The sequence below is a fragment of the Anguilla anguilla genome, chromosome 7 (assembly GCF_013347855.1).
Source record: "Anguilla anguilla isolate fAngAng1 chromosome 7, fAngAng1.pri, whole genome shotgun sequence".
NCBI classification, from domain to species: domain Eukaryota; kingdom Metazoa; phylum Chordata; class Actinopteri; order Anguilliformes; family Anguillidae; genus Anguilla; species Anguilla anguilla.
In genome coordinates this window covers 10,822,494-10,845,068 of record NC_049207.1, presented here as the reverse complement: position 1 = coordinate 10,845,068, position 22,575 = coordinate 10,822,494, and the positions used below count along the sequence as shown (strand labels likewise).

Here is a 22,575-nt window from a genome sequence, read left to right as displayed (position 1 = left end):
AGGTTTGTCCATCAGTCCCCTTGCCTGGTGACCTGCATCACAGAAGTAAACACACATTACCCATCACCCCCCTCTCCTCATAGCAACTAACACTCTTTTTACATTGGCTGTGCGTGCGCTGCATAGCAATACTGTCATTAATACCAGGATGCTCTGGGTGTTAGTAGGCATAAGATTGTTTAACTTCTAGCTCTGTCAGAGTTATGTAGATGCATTTTTTGCACATACATTTGTGAATATCAGATAATGTAGAAAAATTTTAGACAAATTTTTAGTGGAGAGGCAGTGAGCATCATCTGTAGTATTAAATAAAATGCAAAGAACTAATTTCCCTAGCACTTATACAACATCCCAGCTTTTGCAGCCTTCTAATATTTACAGCTATCTCCACTGCTGATCACCGAAACTTCTCACGTTATTGAAATATGCTATTTCTCACTTTTAACATGTTATTTGCACAGGGATTTTTAGTTAATTGCTCAAGTGAAATTTATTAAATATCGCAATACCATTATATACCTCAGAGGTATGTTTTTATTGTTTTTTTGTTCGTTTTTATTGTAATTATAATCTATGCTTTATCACTTTTCATCTCTCTCTCTCTCTCTCTCTCTCTCACACTCACACACACACTCCTACACACACACACACACGCACACACACGCGCACACAGTGCTTCATGACAGCAGACTCCCTCAAGCCAAAAAGAATGATTTCTTCTCATTAGAGCTGTCCTCCTGGGCAGAGGAACTCACACAGTGATCTCTCTAATGAGGGATTTCTTCAAGGTTTTTACTCCAAAAAAAGATTTAATTTATACAACTATAATATGAAGAGTGGAATCAAGTGCCACTTTGAACACTGGGAGACCTGACTGAATTCTACTGAATGTGCCCTCACAAGTACAAAAATGATCGATTGATTAATCATTGGAATTATTTAGCTTTTAATACTTAATGACACATTTTGTTATTCAAAAAGTGCGCTTTGTAACAGTGCCTTTATTCATATCTTGCTCTGCATAGTGGCAAAAGTCATGACTCATGTATTGACATTTTTATATTCTGCTCATTGCCCTCATCTAAATTAGTTTTATTGCTTTTATTAGGCATATGGCACTTGAATGCTTTGATGCACTTGTGCTGTACTGTGTGTCTATTCTAATCCCTGACATTCCACTGACATTTAACAAGAGGCCTCAGCAATAGATTTTTTTTAAATATGCAAGTTATAACAAATGCTGTTGCATTCATTTTGAAGAAAGAAAACAAATAGACATAGTTAGAGGAAGGTTATTTTGAAGAAAAGAAAGGTTCCGATCAGAATGTTATGACTAGCAGGTTTGGTTGAGTGTTTAACAAATCATGACCCCTCAATGTCATGTACAACTTATATTTATCTTCTTTGCTGATTTTGATATCCCAGCCCCCAACCCCACTCCATTCTACCCAACACACATACAGTAAACGCACACACACACACACACACACTTGCACTCCATAGGCTGAACAGCTGACGAAACACCTTGCTCATTACTCGCACTTCTCCCCATTTCTATCTCTCTCTCACTCTCTCTCTCGCCCCTTGAATACTGAACTGTCTGTGCATAGTTCTGCTGCTGGTTTCTTTACACTTGGCTGAAAATGTCAGAATATTGATGTTTCGTGTGCTGTTGTGCTGTTCAGCTTTAAAAACCAGGTCACACATGTCATGCCTTTCTGGAATCCCACCAATGCATTAATTCAAATAGTCAGCAGAAGCAAGTCTATCAGACCAAAGAATTGATTAACATTTTATTTTTTCTGTGGCTGTGCCGCATCACAAAATATGTTCTTGCATATTTCTGGCTCATTACTGCATTGCACTGTAGCCATGCAAACCAAAAGGTCTTTTTAGAATTCTTTTTATTGGAGAATTTCACCCATATTTATTTTTATATATTGTACTACATCATTATTGAAATAAGAAAGCAATGGTGTATAAAATGTTTTTTTTATCAACATGCTTTTTTCCAAATATATAGTGGGTTTATGAAAAATATAAATATTGTGTAACCCCACTGCTGCTGAGGTTACAGCACCTGTGAGATGTGTGTGTGCTGGCCTGCGTCTGTGTGTGAGCACATGTGCACATGCATTTGCGAGTGTGTTCATGACATGAGTGTGCGTACCTCTTCATGTGCGTGGGTGTGTACATGCGTATTTGTGCGCATCTGCATGCACAAGAGTGTATGTGTGTAATCCTAGGCTAAGGTTTATGCCAATTTTGTACTAGATAAACATTGATTGTGTCTCCTGCTGGATATAAACAGAATAGACAGAGTGCAAACTCTGCTGCACTTTCAAAATCTCAAACTGACAGACCAGTGTTTTTAATCAGCCTTTCATAAAGAGGACCCAGATTATAAACCCTTGTTTTGAGGGGTGACCATCAAGGTAAAATGAAGCACACTCCAATTTTGTGCATGGAGCATGGATGTTGACCTTCAAAACTGGTCTTGGAATAATCCTCTAACTACACAAGATTTCAACCTGTTTGGTTTAGCATTACCATAAAGTTGTCCTGGGAGCTCATTAAAAAACAACTATTTTTAAAATCCGTATCAAGAAATAAGTATCCCAAATATATCACTTTTTAAATATTCATGCACAAATTATGATTTTTCTGATGGTTTGTAAAAGGGCAGCAGTTAATGTTTGAGGTTTGAGGACATACTAAGGTCAGTGTTGTCTCTCTGAAAAAGAGGTTATAAGATAAGACTGCTTTCTGTTCCTCCTCCAAAAATAATTTCAACATTTCATTATAATGTTATCCCCAAAGTATATTTCCTCATGCAAAACAGAATGTCTAGTATATTGGTCAGCTTTGCAGCAAGCTACAGTATGAAAATATCTATGTCGAAGGTATCAAGCTAGCCATAATATTTCTCCTTGAAATTACATGTCCCAATTTATATTTGATGTGCTATGGTTTTATATCTATATGACTGGATATGGACATGTCTGCTTGCCTTTGCCAAGAGCTCATTTATTCACTGCTCATATTTAATAGCACAAGGGCATTAAATATGCCATTGTGCTAATAAAAGGATGGTCTGGTGTCCTGTCAAATTTCTACAACACTAGCTGTCCATTTCTGGCCACTTATTTCACCTCCTGCATCTAATTAGCAAAATCCATCCCTTACATTCTCTACCCTGTGCTTCCCAGATTGTCACAGAATCAAGTTCTCAGGTGAACTACCTGATATAAAATGAGAGATGTGGGCCCTATCTGCCAAACCTGTTTTTATTTATTTATTTATTTATTTATTTTTGTTAGTTATCAGCCCATGAGATTGTTGAAGAAGAAAAACAAGACGAACAGGCTACAAGAGCAAACAAATGAGCGCCTACCATCAGTGATTACCCCCATAACAATGCTAATAGTAGTAATAAAACACTAGAACAGAACTCAAATGGCAACACTGCCTTAGAACATCATTGAGATGAATGTGTGGAGAGGGAGGCGGGCAAGGCCTGGCTGTAAGCTTTTGCTAAAGGGTCATTTCTACACTGATTACCTATGCAGGGAAACAGAGGGTGAGGAGAATTCAATGAATGTTCCCGTGCCTGGCCTCGAAGCTGAATGGAATTCTTAATGAGAACACAACTGTAAACAACACCTGAATCCCCACACGGGAATCCTAGCCTCCTCACCAAGGACTGAACCCCACCCTAATCAGCACAGGAAAATGGAGGACAAAAGGTCTGGGGCTGTATTTGAAAGCATCGGTTGTAATACACATGGCTGCTAGGGGTAATTCAAATGTATTTATTTTTTTATTTACTTATTGGCTGGTTTCAATATGAAGCATGACATCATAAATAAAACTTAAGCATGTCCCATACATCCCGAGGCTGATCAGTTTATTACATTACCTGGAAAGAGTGGCCAGGGAAATGTTTCAGTTGCACAATGATAAATTAAATTGCCTTAAAGATATACTGTATGTAGCCTAAAACACATGAACTCTCCCAGCCACACCACACTGAACAATACCTTTGGTTCAATTTGAAAAACTGTTATGCATTCTTAAAAAGCCATGTAACAAGATGAGACATGGGTCAGAATGGTGTTAATAATAAATATATGGGTGATTTGTTTCATTGGGAAACTTAAAATTGGAGTCAATATGAGGAAAGAAATGAACATTGAAAAAATTCAACACATGGAGCTGCAATGCCCCCTACTGTTTAAACTGAGCACACACACACACACGCTTGCACACATACACACACGCATGCACTCACACACACGCATGCACACACACACAAACACATGTGCACAAACACACGCACGCACATACGTGTGCGCACACATGCGCGCACACATTCATGCATGCATGCACACAGACATCTAAATCACAACACACACATTTTATGTAGGGCATAATAATCTATCAATCTGTATCCAATGACATCAACAACAAAAAAAGCAAACAAAATGCATAAGTATTATAACCGTAGCCTATGAACAACTGAATTAATGATCTCAAACTACTTATTGAAATGAATCATAAATGTCTAAAATATGTCTCAAAGTAAGTAAGTAAAGTAAGTACTTCTTTTTAAAGAACACCCTGAGAGTTTCACAGAATGCCATTATTATATATGTATATATGGCCACTTGTCCTGAAGTAATTTTTGTAACAAAACTAAAGAGCATGTTACATTTGGATTAATTTTGGTACAAACTGAAATGCTCAGGTAATTTAATAAAATGCATATACTGGCAAATGCATATACTCTTCAACGTAAGAATAATATGCTGAAGTCATCATATTTTGGTGGATTATAAAAGCCTTTGAAACAATCATCACCATTTGAGCCCACACACTTGCAGGGTGTTCATTCAAGATAGACATTTTACTGCATGGATGAAATTAAAGAAGGATAATTGTGCAAAAAACAGTAGGGGGCAGCAAAGCTGTTTTTCACGAGCGATACCGATCTAAAAACCTATTCTACTGCTGAATACTGAGAAGGACATTCCCATATACAGATCCAACAATCATGTCTTATATACACTATATGCCTAAAATCGTCACATTTATATACTTAATGTAGTTCAGTGCTTTCTTTGCAGGCATCTCTTTCATTCTCTGCAGATCCAGATAATGTATAAGCCTAAAACCTGCCAAATTAAAAACTGAAAAATTACAGACCATTTTCCCAATAATTTAAATTGAATTAAGCAGAGGCCAAGACAGTATCACCACTATCACTTTATCATTACCATTAATCAGACTATTTTGTTTTTGAGTACTGTACATCAAAGTACCATAAGGCTTCCATTATCACAATCTTCTTTGAAGAGATAGGGTTACCAGTGACTTTTGTGCTTTGCTAACTAAACCTGTTCTGTTCCTCTCACAAAGCAGCCAACCTCAAATATATAGGTAGATCGTGAGGCATGGTTAGCAGTGGACCAGCAATATATCGTTAACGATTTTTCCCCCAGCATACATCTTAGCGGCAATGAATTTGACTTCATTGAAAAAGACCGCATAATTTACAGAATGACCGCATAATGCTCTTTTACTGTTAGAGAGGCTCGCAATATTATTCTTTCAGACAAAGCAGAACTGAGTCAACAGCACAACCCAGTGGTGAACATAGCACACTCCTCATTAAAAAATAAATAAATAAAATAAAACTGTACCGCTTTATCTACTTTAAAAAAATATTTGTTAAAAGCTGGTGACTTTCGCAGAACGCGCAAGAGGATGTCTCAAAATAACATTTTAAAGGAATTTAAAACCACCTACACATAGTATTATTCTTTTCTGAGCTGTAGGCAACCATTATCAAACTCTTCGCAGATTTGAAAAGGCTTGACATGTGAGTTTTACAGTGAAATGGGTCTATATGTTGATGCATTTTGTTTTGATTGGAAAGTGTGCATTTATCATTGTACTGTAGCATTAAACCATGAAATCTATCAAAATCATCATAAAGGATGAAAAGTACATGCTCAAAATAATTATCAACCAATTTGTTTTTTAAATAAATATTTTACATTTTGTACACTGTGCAACCATGCTTCATAACAAGCATTTTCATTCTTATTCTTGCAGCTGCCAGCTTCTATTTCACTGAAGCCAAGCTCACCCATTGTCTCATTTCAACAATGTCAAAAACAATGTGTATGCATACACACACGTGCACACACACACCATCAAAGGTCCCAGCTATTTTCTGAGCTTCAATCAGACATTAACTTAAATTATGCTTAAGTCATGTTCTTTTCTTTATATTTTTCATTTACTTGTGTGAAAGGGAAAGAATGCAATCAATATAACAAAAGTAGGCAAGTGATGGTAATTAAGACGCTAGTCAATAAACAAATACAAATAAAAAAACTAACACCAATAACGTTCACACAATTTCCCACAGAAATTAAAAATGGGAAATTAAGTAGCACTATTAGTGTAAGAGGACTGTATTCATCCGCGTTCAATTAGCGTTGTGGGAACGCTATAGACGGTTGCCTCGGTAACAGCGCAGACTAGTCGTGTTCACTTAAGATCTGTTTCACAGTGCTTAGTGTTTTAATGTCACTGACTGACACACAATACACTGTGTGGTCATTACACGTCGTAAATATTGGCACTGTAAATCGTTGTTCGACTTTCACTTTTGGTTCAAATGAAAGCATAACGTTTGTTTGTTTGACTAGGGTTGAAGCAATTTGCCTGGTTACTGTGGTGAGGTTTGGCGTTCAGTGAGCGGTGTGGAAACGCTACAGGGTTACCTCGGTAACTGTAGCTACATACTAACTGTACACACTTAAGATCTGCTTCACAGGTAAAGTGCTTAGTGTTTGAAGTCCAATGTCCGGCACATAAGACTTAAAATAAAAATTATTGAATTTTTATATATATATATATATATATATATATATATAAATTCAATGACCACGTAAAAGCCATTGAAACTCAAACCCAAAGTCCCTTTTTTTGCTAAAAAACAAAAAACAAAAAAATAATTGTAATAATTATTGTCGTTGCCTTCAAGTATCATTGTTTTTTTTTAGATATGGGATTCCCGTTGTGAATGATCATGTAACCTATAGGCCTACATTTTATTTCTTCATATAATTCACCATCACTTAGAATGAGATGCTGATATGACACTTGTGCGTTGGAAGTGCTACAGATAGGCTAATGTAAGACGTAAAATGTAAGCAATATAGCAAACTTAAATTGCAGTTGCAAGCCAATATCGACTTTAGAGTTAAAGAACGCCAGTGTGGAGGACTTCCTTTTAACCACACGTCACGCCCCCCCCCCCCCCCCCCCCCCCCAAAAAAAAAAACACATCACAACCACCACCAACTTCAATTCGGCGGTCACGGAACAGGCGCGATATCAAGTAGGCTACCTGGGTGTAAACATTCGAACCTGATAATCGGCGCGGTCATTATTTCGTAGCAAATTGCAACATGCAGCAGAATTAACCTGATTCTGGATCAATTTGACCATGTCATGTAGGCGGAAAGACACCGAGTCTATGCGCTCAATAGACGGCGCAAGTCCGACATCGCCGAAGAAGCGTCGGCAACGGGATCTGTCCAGCAGCACAGGAAACGCGAGCGAATCAATGCCAAGCCTGCCACCATGGATGCGCCTCTATTTCTACGGGATGCACGGAGTCACGTTGGATATCATTCTGTCATCGGCGCACACTTTCCTGCAAAGCAATGATCTGAAATTGCTGGGGTTCTCCTCCCCCTATAGCTGCATCCTCCATTCGATGACTCATTTCGCGCTGGAGAAAATATATTCACAAAAAACTATCTTCCAAGGACGCCCTGTCCTTTTCCATTGCATAATCTACCCTTCTGTGTACATCGGTCTGCAGATATTGATCGGGAATACAGTTGCCTTATCCAGCCACATCAAAAGCGCGTCAGTAGCGCAGATTGCTATTCACTACATCATATCCCTCTACTATTCGCAAGTGTTTCTCAAGAGATTTTTGCACCTTCAGTACCACTGTCCAGGGCAACGTACCCTGGCGGAACTGATTCAAGAGCTGAGGTCTGCGCACGGACTGCCTGGCTTGGTGCGTTTCGTCTTCTTTGGAATGCATGGCCTTTTGGATGAGGTCGTATTCACCTCGATATTCAATCTGATTGAAAAATCTGACAGAACACTGAGCGGTCATACGTCTCTCTGGTCCTTCCTTATGTACGGAAGCTGCAGCTTTGTGGTGGAAAAGCTGTACCTGCATTTGCATTTCAAGCGAGGATGGAGTACCTGGAAAAGGCTGCCGATCTACGTCTGTTTCATCTATACCTGGGAGTTCTTGTGGGGGCTGGCGCTGCGGCACTACGGCGCATGTTCGTGGGACTACTCCCACTATCCTTTGAATTTCATGGGTCTCATCACCCTTCTCTATCTACCTGGTTGGGTCTGTCTCAGTTTGTATCAAGATATATTGTCCAATGTCTTGCTACGTGTCGTGTGTGCACAAGACAGTAAGTCGCAAGGATGCGGAATCGATGGGCGCCATACCTTCAAAGAGAAACGTATACCCTAATTTTGGCACGCTGTTAGAGTAGCCTTATGATATGCCAGTGCATCCGAAATGACAACGGTTTACTTAAAATCCAACCATCATCGCTGCACACGAGCTTTACAACTAGTATTTCTTAAGAGAAATTTTAGTAGCTGTTAAAACAGCTTTACTGTGACGACAGGGCCAATCCCTTTCAAGCGTGACAGAGCCAATTATGTTCAAACATTTTATGGTTCTCAGGGCGCGAAGACAACTGCCGTTTTTAAATACAATAGGCCTAGTGTAAATATAACTATATTGTTACTATCTAGACTTTTGGAATTTAGATATAAAAGACTAAGTAAATGCTAATACAATTCAATTTGTGTAGCATTAGGCGGTCAATGAAGGCATGGTGGCATTTGACGGGAAATTGAATCCCGTGATTCCCCCTGCTTTAGGGAGCCTGTTTTAAGATGTTGTATCTTGCATGTCTGTGTATATTTTAGTCACTGTTATGAGTTCGCAAAACTAAGTCAAATCAGTCCATGTGTAGGAAGATGAACACAATAGCATAAATATGATGGGACATCAACCGGTGAAGGAAAATGTGATCTCTAATGACGATGCACAGTGATGTCTGTACGGACTGTGGGTTTGTAAAAAAAAAAAAAAAAGAGTATCCATTTTGTTACAATGTTCATTTTATGGAGTGCCTTCGACAACTACCTGACTGTGAAATAAAGAGACACAGTGGCATGCCAAATCCTAGCTTTGTGGAGGATGGCATGTTTGGTAAGTAGAGATCTGAAAATTAACTTCATTAGTAGCTGTGAAAAGCCTGGGTGGATTTGGCTGTCATATCAATGTCACAGATTACACGCTAGCTAAACATTAGCTGCCAGGGTGTGCTCTCTGGTAAATCTCGGTTACCAGGTGAATAAGTATCTACATATGCAACCCCCCATGAAGTGCAGTGTATGAGGAAGTTTCAGAAGATTTGACCATGTTGAGGCATATCAGCTTAATGATGAAGGCCGGATTTAGAAAGGGTTGTTTTGTGACACATTTAGTGTATAAAATAACATATCATGGGAAAACGTTCAGTAATTACTGCCCGAGAAATTTAATCGGCTGTTGCATTGAATAGATACACGTTTTGCAGTTGTGATACAGGACCAAAAGAGAAATGGTTTCAAATAAACCTTGCACTGTGACTTGAGTAGCGGTTTGAGACTGGTGGCTGTACTCACCAAGAGTTAAGAGTAGCAGAAGAACAAGCGTTTTTAACATTTCTACTATTTTCTCTTTTGTTGCAGATATTTCTCACTGTGTTTATAACTGTTGGGCATGTTTTACATTTTTCTATTGCCTATACTGGTAGCTGTGTGTCTCCATAACAGCAAAATAGACTTGGAGGCGCAATAATGTTTTCTGATTGCATCTATGCTTTCCATTGTATTTCATATTTTGTACTAATTTGTGTGAAGAAAGCATGACAGATGCAGTGAATTGTATAAATAATTGCACTTAAAAGCCTCAATCTCCACCGAAAGAACCTATGCTTAGATTTGTAAGTTTAAAAAAAAAGCAGACTTTTTTGTACCTTTAGATGGAACGGAATGGATGATCTAATTGCAGCTGCATGTACAAATTTCATATGCTGTTGAGCGTGAATTTCCAGTTTCTAATCTTGAGAGAGAGAGAGAGAGAGATGGGGAGATGTACAAGTAATGTGCATGGTGTTTTGTCGGCTTTTTAGCCCAAGGTGTGTAATTCCTGAGCATGTGTGAGCAAGGATGTACAGCTGTGTTCCCTGGGACAGGGTGTCTGGGGACATTTCATCAAGATAAATTCAGGACATTGTCTACAGGTCTTGAAAAGCATGTGATGGAGTATGTCTATATCTAATGTACTTTGAGATTTTTCAGGCGAGGCAGCTAAGGATACAATTCCTGGTCATTTTTAACATCAGTGGTGGAGCACACAACTTTAAAGTGGATTTTCTCAGAACACTAAAACTAATGTTCATAAAAAAATTTTGCCGCTTATTTAAGTTTATTATTAGTTTGCACATTGGGTACTTTGTGATTAGTTTGATTGTGTGTATGTGTGTGTGTGTGTGTGTGTGTGTGTGTGTGCATGCGTGTGTATTATATGCATTTGTAGGCATACCAAAGCAAGAAAAAATCTGTTTAAAATCTGAAACTGAATACCTTAAATTGGTTTTTGTAATTTTCCTACCAAAGCCACTCTAATATTTGTTCTGTTTTCAGAGCATTGTCTCAAAACCAATGAAGCACTTTGCTTTTTTGCACTTATTTTTTCTTGTCTGCAATTATTGCAATGTCAGTCTGGTTATATTTCTTAATAACATGCATCATTTTACAAAAAGCGATTCGGAAAAAGGTTTGCAAAGAAGTGCCCCTTCAAAGTCTGTATTGCTATGGGTGAATAAACTCTAAAGACGGTATATCTAATAGATGTGTGAGTTCTCTGTTCTAAGGCTTTCACTAACAGTATGAAACAGGGTATGTCGTTATCTCTCGTAACCTCTTAACTGCTTCCTGTACAATATGTACTGATAGAATGTTGCCATGGAGACCGTGCAATGTGATGATCCTGAGCAGAGACAGACTCCACTCCACTTGCATAAGTTGTCCTGTGTCCTTATCAGTTGTAAATATATTACCAGTCATTAAGTCTAGCTCTTCCTGAGTCATTCAGATATTACATATAAAATCTTGACTATAATATCTTGACTTTGATGGGTGTGTCCCTAAAAGGCAAATAAAACAAGAACTTTAACCTTGCTATCACGCACTACAAACACACGCCTGGCTAAGAGCACTTTATGTCTGGCACAAACTGAGTTGGTGTCGCCACCAGTTAAGGCAACTTTGGAGTATGTTGCCAGCTAGTGGTCAGAGTGGCTGCCCAGAAATTTGCATTATTTACACTTGGATACTCCTGGATTTAGGTCTTCGGTGTCCAACAGGCTTGTGTGCTTTCTCTAAGCAAGATTTAGCTATTCTCAGAGGGTGCAGTGGGTTATCATGGGTGACAAATTTGTTCAATGAATGTTCGCTTTTAAATTAAATATAAAGATAGCAGCACACACCCCGTCTTAGTAATAGATGATGTATCAAAAATTATCGGACCTGCATTTTGTTAGTTGTTCCAATGATCTTCGGTACGCAGTTATTGTACGTCACTTTGGATAAAAGTGTCTGCCTGATAAATGTAATGTAATGTTGTTGGACAAAATCTTGCCTCTGTGTTCAGATTGTTATCACAAACACCACACTGGTGACCCCGATGAGGATTCCAGAGCTTTTTCCCCAACATATGGACAAATGGGGTCTCTTTGAAGTTGCCGGAGCTTTGGGAACAGCAAGCGGCTGCATGATTTGCACAGGCCGAAGCCCCAATTCGCCCTCGGGGGACATCGACGCTGTCGAAACCAAATACTAGCATGTCATCGCTTCACTCAGCAGCTCCACCGCAGCCAGAGCACTGAGTGTATTGGAAGACCCCCCCTGAAGCAGGACAAACACACCACTCCGAATACTTACCTTTCAGAGACTGTTGGTCTGACAGAGTCTGAATGCGCCTGCCCGTTGCTTTCCTTTCCCTGCCTCGGTGTTGCGCAACCATCTGAGCTGCTGGACCTCATGCTAGCACTTTTGGGCTACCATAAGGCCTTGCTTCATTTTTAAAGAACTATTTTTTTAACAACAATTACCAGAGCATGTTTGTGCAGTGCTAGCCAACACGCTCATCAAAGATTTCAGAGTGTTAGCTAAAATGATGGACTCGCTTCACCCGTTCAACAGTGGCAGGATCTTTTACCGTCTTTATTAGCCCAGTCAACAAAAAGCCACTACCCAAACCCACACAGTGCAGCAACAAACACCTCTGCCCACCCTGGGCGGCCTGCACCTCATTAACACCTTGTCTTCACAACATAATACAGGCACCCAGGTACTGCCCCCATGGACATGCAAGAAGGGTTGCAGTGGCCCTTCACCTGAAGCCACCAATGGGAGTAGAGTACAGACAGTCGGTAAGTGATGATTGACACTGCACTCTATGACCAAAAGTATGTGGACACCCTTTAGCCTGAGGCTGCTTTTCATGGTTTGGGCTAGGCCCTTAGTTCCAGCGAAGGGAAATCTTCTAGATGATTCTGTGCTTCTAACTTTGTGGCAACGGTCTAGGGAAAATCCCCCCTCTGTCATTCCATTTTATATTTACAAAAAATTCTTGTTAGTTTGACTTTCAAAGTGTTTAATCTTATGCACCTATCAGTGAATTCAAATGTATTAGATCCCTGTTCATTTACTGTGTTACCAGTAAAATTAGAGAAAATTAGAGAGACATTGTGGTTTATGCTTGCTGACAGGAAAAAAGAGACACGCTAAGGTCAGGTAGAGGTGAACAGATTTATCTAAAGTTGGACTCTTTGTTCAAATTTGTAGGTGAGTAACAAGGATCATCAGTGTAGCACAGGCAGTCGAACCGCTTATCAAACCAGTCAACGTCTTCCTGAGACAGACGTCCCTTCACTGACAGTTCACCGGTTATTGACCACTTGATCCGGTACCTGGACGGGTCCAGATGCAGGTAATCACTCTGGTCCCATTTCTTCCTTACACATCGCCCGTTGTTATTACACAGGGCGGTACTACACAGCTTCGCCGCCGTAGTGACGTTCAAGAGGTAAGGGTTCAGCGTTTTCTCCAAATAGCGTTGAGCAGCGGAGCAGGTGGCCTTCAAAGTGAAGTAAATATAAGAGCGGTAATTCAAGGATATGCAAAGCCCAAATAACAATTATTATTATTATTATTATTATTATTATTATCAAAACAAAAGCCTACTTGAAATAGATGTAATAGGCTTGTGCTTGTGCCGAGCTAGCTAATGTTACGTAACTTTAGCAAATTTAGATAAGCTCGCTAGCTTTGAGAAATACATCGCATTGTGTCGAAACAAATTGGAACACTGGAGTAAATGCAGTAGCAAACAGTTTTAACATACCTTGGTCTCCGTGACCTTCATATCTCCCCAGCACACAACGCCAGCGGCTCCTAAAGCAGCAGCCTCCCCGATAGTACGCACCAGGTCCGGCTGGAACATCAGCGAACATGCACAGTGAGGGACAGCAGGGAGGAAGCAAGTAATACCGCCAGCCAAATGTTTTTGTCCGTTGCCTCAGCTGGTTTTGGAAAGGTATGTGTTGGCCAACACTTGATTGGTGTATTCTATCTTTGTTTTTATATTGTTTCATGATAACAGTTAATTTAAAAAAGACACAACACTGTAAATAAAATGTAATGCCAGATATAACGTAAAATGACAGACTGAGCAGCAAACGTGGTTTTTCACGTCGTTTGCGGTAAAGCCCTCGTCCAAGAGTATCTGAAAGGGAAGCACAAGTGATGCGTGTCCCCTACTGGAGGGAAGAGATGCACATTAGACTAGAACTAATGAAGGTGATCACATGAATGGAGTGCTTTATCACTCTAAAATGTAGCTTTATTGTTAAATGTCGTATTGATTAACTTGGCTGTGTCACCACTCAACTAATTTCAATGGCTCCAAAATAAGCATGTACGGTGTTAATTCACCCCGCCCCCTGCTGAAGACTCAGGGAATATGTTTTCAATATATGATATAAAATGTTTTTTTTTTTTCATGTAAACCAATTTTCACAAACAATAATGTAGATATCCACTCACCTTAGACAAGTAGTCTTCATCACCGTCTTTGTACACAATACGAATGTAGGCATAGATGGGTATTGCGTAGTCCTTATTTGGCAGCATGGAGACTCTCATTGACTCCTGCATACGATGACGAACAAAGAGAGCTGCCTGATTGGTGTCTTTCAGCGCAAGCTCCAGGTATATGGAGGGGTACAAAGCTGTGGACTCCTTCCAAAGCCAGAGCAACTCATCATTTCTCTTCTTCTCAATCGCAGGGCACTGACCAGTATAGCCATTCATGTCCTTATTGTAATCATAGTTATAGCAGTCTGGGTATAGGTAGTAACCCCACAAACGCTTTGGACGAAGTGTTTTTCCCAGATTCAAGGATTTCAAAAAATACTTTTTGGCCGCCGCTTCGAACACTCTTTTGGCAATATCTTCTGCTTCGTTGTGAGAGAGAAAGAGATGCCTCTGTGTAATCATTTCGATTGACGTCTGCCTGTAGATGTCCTTGGTGCCCCAGTTTCGTACCCACTGTGGTCTCCACTCTTCAAAATCCAGGACAGCAAGGCCAGGTTGGTCAGAAGGGATATAGAAGGTTATGTCATCTTCAGCTAGTTCACCATGTTCTTTGAAATTTATGAGCTGAGGGAGTCCCTCGCTGTGTGCCTCTCCGGTGTCTTCATCTATGTAGGGGAATATGCCAAATCTATCTGTGTAGAAAATGGTGATACTTTGGTTGGTTGCTGTCTTCAAGGTGCTGCTCACAAGCTGAATGTATGTCAGGTCCAGGCTGATCCCAAATTTTCTCTCACAGAGCTCAGTTGGAACATTCCACATGAAAGCAAAAGGAAAATCTGGCTTCAGAGGTGGAGCAGTCTTCGGCAGTGATCCACAAAGGTTGATCAGAACCAGGAAAACGAGGCATTGCCTTAAATTTAGCCCATTAATACACAACATTCTCACATGTAGTTTGTAGTAGCCCTTCACCTTGAGCAGAGTAAAATGAAGAACTGTCATAAAATGAAACAGAATTGAATAAATAATTATGATATCATGCAGAAAAAAGCCTAACAATCTGCTGTATAGTTATTGTTGATCATAAAGTCAGTCAGAACTATCCAATTAAATTATCAGAAATTGATTAAACTTCTTCATTCAGCTAAATATGAGCAATGATACCTCTTTGTAAGGTTAAATTGAATTACAGTTACAATTGCTGCAGTCTGTTTTTGTTTGTCTTAGAGGTGTTTTTATACAAATGTGCATGGATCTTTTCAAAAATACGCTGTGACATCATATTCTTGAACAGCTCTGTTATATTGTTCTATATGTCTGTGAAATTCCAACAAATACAAATCTTAAACTAAAATCTTAAAATCAATCAATACGTTGAATTTTTGATTTTCTACAATAGAAACTCTTACTTTTTTTTTTTTGCATTTCTCTTAGAGTGCCATTTCTCCAACAGTGCGTACAATTATATGTGGTTTGCTATGCATAATGCGATCAGTTTGTATATGCATACTGCCAAAGCCAGTACTTCCATTTCGTTGGTAGACACCTGTCATTGACATCTACAATTTAGTTGATTTTCTTTTAATTAATATGATTCAGTCCACTTAAGTGTTAGAATAAATAGATTTTCAAAAATACAGCCAGCACCTTAGAGCTGGTTATATTTACCTTATCTGCTTGATGGTCGAGGTGTGTGGTTGTGAAGGAGGGACACCTCTAAAATAGCACCTCAAACTGGGATCTCTGTTCATGTTTGATTGTACATTTACATCATTGCAAATATTTCAGGCTTACGGCAATTTTATTAAGAACTGGTTATTCAAAACAGTCATGATTCTCTGTGAAACAGAACAGCATTGACTCTGCAAAGCCCCAGAAGCAAAAACAGTGATAACTTTATGAAGGTGTAACATGGGCGCCCACAAGCACGTTGTCTCCTTTAATTCTTTAAGTTATCTTCAAAGAAAATATTTTTTCAACATAATTGTTATATTATACGCCATGTATAGTGTACAACATTATAGAATCATGTTACCTACAGCTCCCACACCTGCTCCTTGTAGACCAGGGTCCAGTGTGGGTGCAGGTTTTTGTTTTAGCCCAGTACCTGATTCTGCTTATCTACGTCTTGACTGAACACCGTGATTAGTTAATTAGTTGAATCGGGTGTCATAGTGCTGGGCACCCACATCAGCCCTTTTTGGATGAGATTGTACACCCCTGGATTAGGCCCAGCTCCCTTTTTCCATATTCACAGTTTTTACCTGAAGCTCAAAAGTTTTGTGTAGTTACAATAAATGGATTTAATTGCAGGTTGGTCTAAGGACATATTTAAGAACTCACTAATGCTGCTTGCTGGAGGTAATCTTCTGTAATACTTTAAAAGGCTTTAAGTCTACAAAACACATTCCTGCTTCCACACCCACACCTCCCTCCTCACCCCATGCCCGCCCATCTCCCATTCAGGTATTGGAACTCCACTAAGTTAAAAAAAATTGCTCTCATCCCCCCTCTGTAAACTGTACTTTCTCAACGTCATGAAAAATATAAAAATAATAAATGAAAATATACACTGGATCAAATTTCAAAAGTATTTTTTTATTAAATGAGAACATAGCAAATATTTACAGACACGGTGATAGCAGCACAGACAGGCATCGACTGCATTTCCGAGGTTTTAGCAGCTGCTTACATGGCTCTCGTTCTTGCATCTAATGTCTCATAGACAGGGTTCAAAGCCAGATGTTATTATTTGCTAACCAGATGGTCCACTTCATGTTCTTAGCATTTAAATCGTTGTCTCTTTTCTACGGACATTAAAACATTCCAATTCGATGCACCGGCTGAAAAATTCATTGAAGGGCTTGACCCAATACAATGCAGCCTTTTATATTTTTCAATGGATGTTTGGAAGTACCAAAACTGTTACCTTTTTAAGACCTCCTGAGTATATTAAAAAAAAAAATATATATAAAAAACTATAATTTAATGAACAGCTTTGAAATTGTACATTTTACGATATAAATATATAGTAAGATATGAAATGTATGATATGAGACAGAACATTCACATAAACAACCTATAGGAACAAATATAAGCAAAAGCTCTGCACATGGACAATAGGTTAAAAGCTTTACTTCAACCAGAAACAGAATAGCATCAGAATCTCCACCACTAATTACTTGTTATTATTGTTAATGCTGATTACCAATTACCACATATATGAGGACTCATTACTCCATGGCTGCATCCTCCTCTTTGTCATTAAGACTGATAAATTAGTATTACGCTGTCATTTTGTCTTTTCATGGTGCACTTAGTGCATGATAGTGAAAGCAGCAGTTTATTTTAAATGAAAGGTAAGAACATGGCGTGCAAGTGTTTGCATTATGCATTTTGCAAATAAAGGGAACCTAGATAGTTCCCTTTTCCATATAAATGACATTTATATCTAGTTTCTTCTCTTTTTTCATGTATTGTAACTGTGGCTCGAATCAGATTTCATGTTACATTGCAAGGTCAGGTAAGGTAACTGAAGTACTGATCCTCAGTGACTTTTCACTGGAAAGGTCTAAGAGTTGTGGTGCATATCAGCAGGAAAATAGTTTCTCTCGTATGTTTCCAATATGTTTACATATTTCAATGCATTGAAACAGGACCACACACAAAACAATATCATTATATTCAAATCAGAACATGCACAGAATGGTTGCACGAAATAGACTGTTCTCTCTCTCGCTCTCTCTCTTATTGTTTTTAGAAAGAATACTTGTTAGTTTGACTTAAAATATGTGTAATCACAAACCTCTGACAGGGAAAAAAATTATATGGCATCACTTTTGTATTGGGGAAATCTTCAGTAATAACCGAGTTCATGTGGTTCCAATGGGGTTCAAATGCTCATTTACTGTATTGCCTTTTAAAGAGACATTGTGATCTACACTTGCCATGATAAGACAAACAGACATGCTAAGGTCAACAGAAAGGCCAGTGTCTCCTGGTAGAGGGGAACACCTCTACCATTGATATTGTTTGACACTTCGTTCAAAGTGACAGGTGAGTAACAAGGATCACCGGTGTAGCACAGGCAGTTGAACCTCTCCTCAAACCAGTCAATGTCTTCCTGAGACAGATGTCCCTTCACCGAGAGTTCACCGGTTATTGACCACTTGATCCGGTACCTGGACGGGTCGAGGTGCAGGTAATCTCTGCGGCCCCATTTCTTCCTTACACATCGCCCGTTGTTATTACACAGGGCGGTACTACACAGCCTCGCCGCCGTAGTGACGTTCAAGATGTAAGGGTTCAGCGTTTTCTCCAAATACCGTTGAACAGCGGAGCAGGAGTCCTTTAAAGTGGAGAAAGAAAACACAAAATGTGGTGTTTTCTATTTTTATTATTTGTATTATTTATTTATTTATTATTTATTATTATTATTGCCAATAATAACAACAATAATAATAGTAATGATAATAATGAAACTATACACAATAGGCTACTTCAAATAGGCCTATTTGAATCAAAAAGCCTGTGTTGAGTAACTTAGTTTATTGGGCAAGCTAGCTAGCTTAGATGAAGTTGTCAAAACAAATTGGAACACTAGACTAAATGGAGTAGCATGTATCATTTTAAAATACCTCAGTCTCCGTGACATTCATGTCTCCCCAGCACACGACGCCAGCAGCTCCTAAAGCAGCAGCCTCCCCGATAGTACTGACCAGGTCCGCCTAGAACATCAGCGAACATGCACAGTGAGGGAGAGCAGGGAGGAAGCAAGTAATACCGCAGGCCAAATGTTTTTGTCTGTTTCCATGAAAACATCTGGTTTCTGAAAGGTATGTGCCGATCAAGCCGCAAGCACTCTTTTGCGTGGTGTTTGTGCAAAACCCCTTCACAAGACCATCTGAAAGGAAAGCGCACGTGATGTGTTTTCCTTAACAGAGGGGAGAGAGACACATATTATATACAGTAGTAAATACCTGAACTAATATATATAGATGATGGCATCAATGGAGATCTTCATCATTCCTTGTAAAATGTAGCTTTATCGCTAAATGTCCTATCGTAAAAGTACAGACTGGTAGACAGCATATAGTAAGTTATGTTGAAGAAAATTGCTGCTACTTAACCAACTTCTCAAATAATTTAGGATACAAAACACCCCCATGCATGCAGCATGGGTGGTTGTGCATAATTATCTCAACCCCCTACAGTGTTCAGTCAGAAAGGTCCAATATGGCCAACAACTATCCCCAAATCCTCCCCCATCTGAAGACCCAGGGGCATATCTGTCCGCCTACCTCTTTGGATGAGTAACATTCAGTTTTTTCCCCATGTAAATCAATTCATTCAAACAATAATGTAGATGTCCACTCACCTTAGACAAGTAGTCTTCATCACTGTCTTTGTACACAATACGAATGTAGGCATAGATGGGTATAGAGTAGTCCTTATTTGGCAGCATAGAGACTCTCATTGACTCCTGCATACGATGACGAACAAAGAGAGCTGCCTGACGGGTGTCTTTCAGTATAAGCTCCAGATATATGGAGGGGTACAGAGCTGTGGACTCCTTCCAAAGCCAGAGCAACTCATCATTTCTCTCCTGTTCAATCGCAGGGCACTGACCAGTATAGCCATTCATGTCCTGGTTGTAATCATAGTTATAGCAGTCTGGATATAGGTAGTAACCCCACAACCGCTTTGGACGAAGTGTTTTTCCCAGATTCACAGATTTCAAAAAATACTTTTTGGCCGCCGCTTCGAACACTCTTTTGGCAATATCTTCTGCCTCATCGTAAGAGAGGAAGAGATACTTCTGCATGACAGTTTCAACTGATATCTCCCGGTAGATGTCCTTGGTGCCCCAGTTTCGTGCCCACTGTGGTCTCCACTCCTCAAAATCCAGGATAGCAAGACCGGGTTGGTCAGGAGGGATATAGAAGGTTATGTTATCTTCAGCTAGTTCACGATGCTCTTTGAAATTTATGAGCTGAGGGAGTCCCTCGCTGTATGCCTCTCCGGTGTCTTCATCCACATAGGGGAATATGCCAAATCTGTCTGTGTAGAAAATGGTGATGCTTTGGTTGGTTGCTGTCTTCAAGGTGCTGCTCACAAGCTGAATGTATGTCAGGTCCAGGCTGATCCCAAATCTGCTCTCACAGAGCTCAGTTGGAGCATTCCACATGAAAGCAAAAGGAAAATTGGGCTTCAGAGGTGGAGCAGTCTTCGGCAGTGATTCACAGAGGTTGATCAGAACCAGGAAAACGAGGCATTCCCTTAAACTCAGTCCATTAATGCATAACATTTTCACATGCAGTTTTTAGTAAACCTTGACCTTGAAGATAGCCAAATAAAAACCTGTCTTTGAATGAAACAAAATAAAAGTACATCATTGAATACACTGTCAAACGAAAGCTAAACATAAAACCTGTTGTATAGTTGTGGTTAATTGTAAATATTCAGTCAGAACTCCCCTTATAAATTTGAAAAATGCACATGAGTAAATGATGAAACTGATGAAAATCCTTCACTCAGCTTAAGAGGGACAACAATACCTCTTTGTAAGATGAAATTGGAATACATTTTCAACTAATGCATTCTGTCTGTTTATCTTCCTTGTAAGTATTTGCATACAAATGTGCAGGGACCATTTAAAAAATGCACTGTGACACCATTTCTTGATCAGTTCTTCCATGAAACTGCAAAATTTCACCAAAATACAAGTCTTAAAACTCAAAACTCATAACTTTATTAATAAATATTAAAAGCTGTAACAAAATGAAAGCTCTAATGTTCAGCATTTCTACTGAAGGGTTTCTTTTTTTCCCAAACATGGCACACACAAATAAGTGGTCTTCTATGCTTTATGTGGAAAGTTTACGTCAAAGCCAGTATTTTCATTTCTTTGATAGAAATCTGTCAGTGGAATTCACACAATTGACTTAAAGTCCAATCTAGTTAAGTGCGAAAATAAATTGCTTTTTAATATTTTTATATTAAAATACATACAGCCAACACATTGGAGCTGGCTATATTTATACTGCCACAGTACTCCCTACAGTTACCCCCTTTGTCACACCATTTCACAGTTTCTTTGCAATCCTGATGGTAGGTGCGAAGTTATTAGTATATAGGTCAGAGTGGTGCTGTCTGGTCTGTGAGAATCCAACCACAGTATTTTGTTCAGACAAAATCCAGCTCAACCTGTGATGCCTGCTCTTGCTTCACTATACTGCGCATTTGCCCAATGGCAAATCTTCAGCCAAACTGTAGTTTGGTTAAGAGCTGGTTATTAATTAGCGCTGTGTTTCTGCATAGAATGAAAGAGCACTGACTTTGCAAAACTTCTCAAAAGCAAAAACAGTGATAACTTAGTCAAGAGCCATGACAGAAAGGTTCTAAAAACAACCATATATAATGATAGTTTATTTCCTTTTGAATGTGTTCCATTAAAGCTGGTAGGTCAACTATTTTACTGGTTTCCTACCTGATTAAATCAAATTTTTAGCAATTTTTCCAAATTTTTCAGACTTAGTCAAATTCATAGGGTGGGTAAAGAAACAGAAAGAAAGTAAAAGATAAAATTCAGGAAAAGGAACACTAAACAGGAAAGTCTGAAGATAGAATCAACCAAAACAAAGCTGTTGAAAAAAGAACAGCGCTTGCTGTGGGTTTGAGAGAAACTGACCTGATCTGGAAAATCTCTCTGCAAGAAAATCTTTTTTTTCTCTGACGGTTTGATTGAACTTTCTGTGTGCGATTGTCAGGACGCTTGAGCAGACCTCATCTCTGATAACCTGCAAGCGTTTAAATAACTGGTCCCGAAATAACTTTTCGTGTGCATGTAGTTTAGGTTTCAACATCAGGACGTGTGGAAACTTGTCAGGGTTCAGAGTTTTAGGAGCAGAGTGAACCTGATGAATCCTGCCGGCTACGTTGGCCTCAGGCTATGCCTGTTGCTGAAACACACGCTGATGTACCGAAATGTAAAGTACAAAGTTTTCCACTGCCAAATATATATGTCAGCGGTATAACTGTCGGAGCATGATCTGGAGGTGTAGTATTCCTCAGCAATTACTCTGACAGAAGGCGAGGAAATATTGCCTTTGTGGTTCTCATTTGCTCATCCATTCATGTGATTTACACCAAAGTGGAAATTTACAAGACAAGTGGGAATTTGTGTTTGTCTGCGTGCAGTCTTGAGGCCCTATGTGCCTATTGCAGTTACTCTGTTTTGTAATTCCATATCCTACCATGTCCTACATTGCTAACATCCGCTAGATATAAGAGTGCTGTAATACC

At 39.3% G+C, this 22,575-nt stretch overlaps 3 protein-coding genes across 10 annotated transcripts; 1 reads left to right on the top strand and 2 right to left on the bottom strand.

Annotated features, from left to right (window-relative positions):
• Positions 1-7,357: 7,357 nt before the first annotated feature.
• Positions 7,358-17,234, top strand: LOC118232070 (transmembrane protein 229A). Of its 6 annotated transcripts, XM_035426629.1 has the most exons (4): positions 7,358-12,608; positions 13,024-13,342; positions 13,614-13,774; positions 15,071-17,234. In XM_035426629.1, the coding sequence occupies exon 1, from the start codon at positions 7,523-7,525 to the stop codon at positions 8,582-8,584; it is 1,062 nt and encodes a 353-aa protein (XP_035282520.1). In that variant the 5' UTR covers positions 7,358-7,522; the 3' UTR covers positions 8,585-12,608; positions 13,024-13,342; positions 13,614-13,774; positions 15,071-17,234. The 6 variants fall into 6 exon arrangements, with proteins under 6 accessions (XP_035282520.1, XP_035282522.1, XP_035282521.1 ...); XM_035426631.1 differs by lacking the exon at positions 13,024-13,342; XM_035426630.1 differs by having other exon boundaries at positions 7,358-13,168.
• Positions 12,364-15,213, bottom strand: LOC118231864 (hyaluronidase-5-like). The gene is made up of 3 exons (XM_035426186.1): positions 14,284-15,213; positions 13,583-13,672; positions 12,364-13,315 (listed from the first exon to the last, which is right to left on the bottom strand). The coding sequence occupies exons 1-3, from the start codon at positions 15,211-15,213 to the stop codon at positions 12,989-12,991; spliced, it is 1,347 nt and encodes a 448-aa protein (XP_035282077.1). The 3' UTR covers positions 12,364-12,988.
• Positions 17,235-17,752: 518 nt separating the features above from the next.
• Positions 17,753-22,251, bottom strand: LOC118232068 (hyaluronidase-5-like). 3 transcript variants are annotated; one of them, XM_035426622.1, is made up of 4 exons: positions 21,962-22,251; positions 19,649-20,635; positions 18,909-18,998; positions 17,753-18,619 (listed from the first exon to the last, which is right to left on the bottom strand). In XM_035426622.1, the coding sequence occupies exons 2-4, from the start codon at positions 20,576-20,578 to the stop codon at positions 18,209-18,211; spliced, it is 1,431 nt and encodes a 476-aa protein (XP_035282513.1). In that variant the 5' UTR covers positions 20,579-20,635; positions 21,962-22,251; the 3' UTR covers positions 17,753-18,208. The 3 variants fall into 3 exon arrangements, with proteins under 3 accessions (XP_035282513.1, XP_035282514.1, XP_035282515.1); XM_035426623.1 differs by having other exon boundaries at positions 19,649-20,631; XM_035426624.1 differs by lacking the exon at positions 21,962-22,251 and having other exon boundaries at positions 19,649-20,842.
• Between the last annotated feature and the right edge of the window lie 324 nt (positions 22,252-22,575).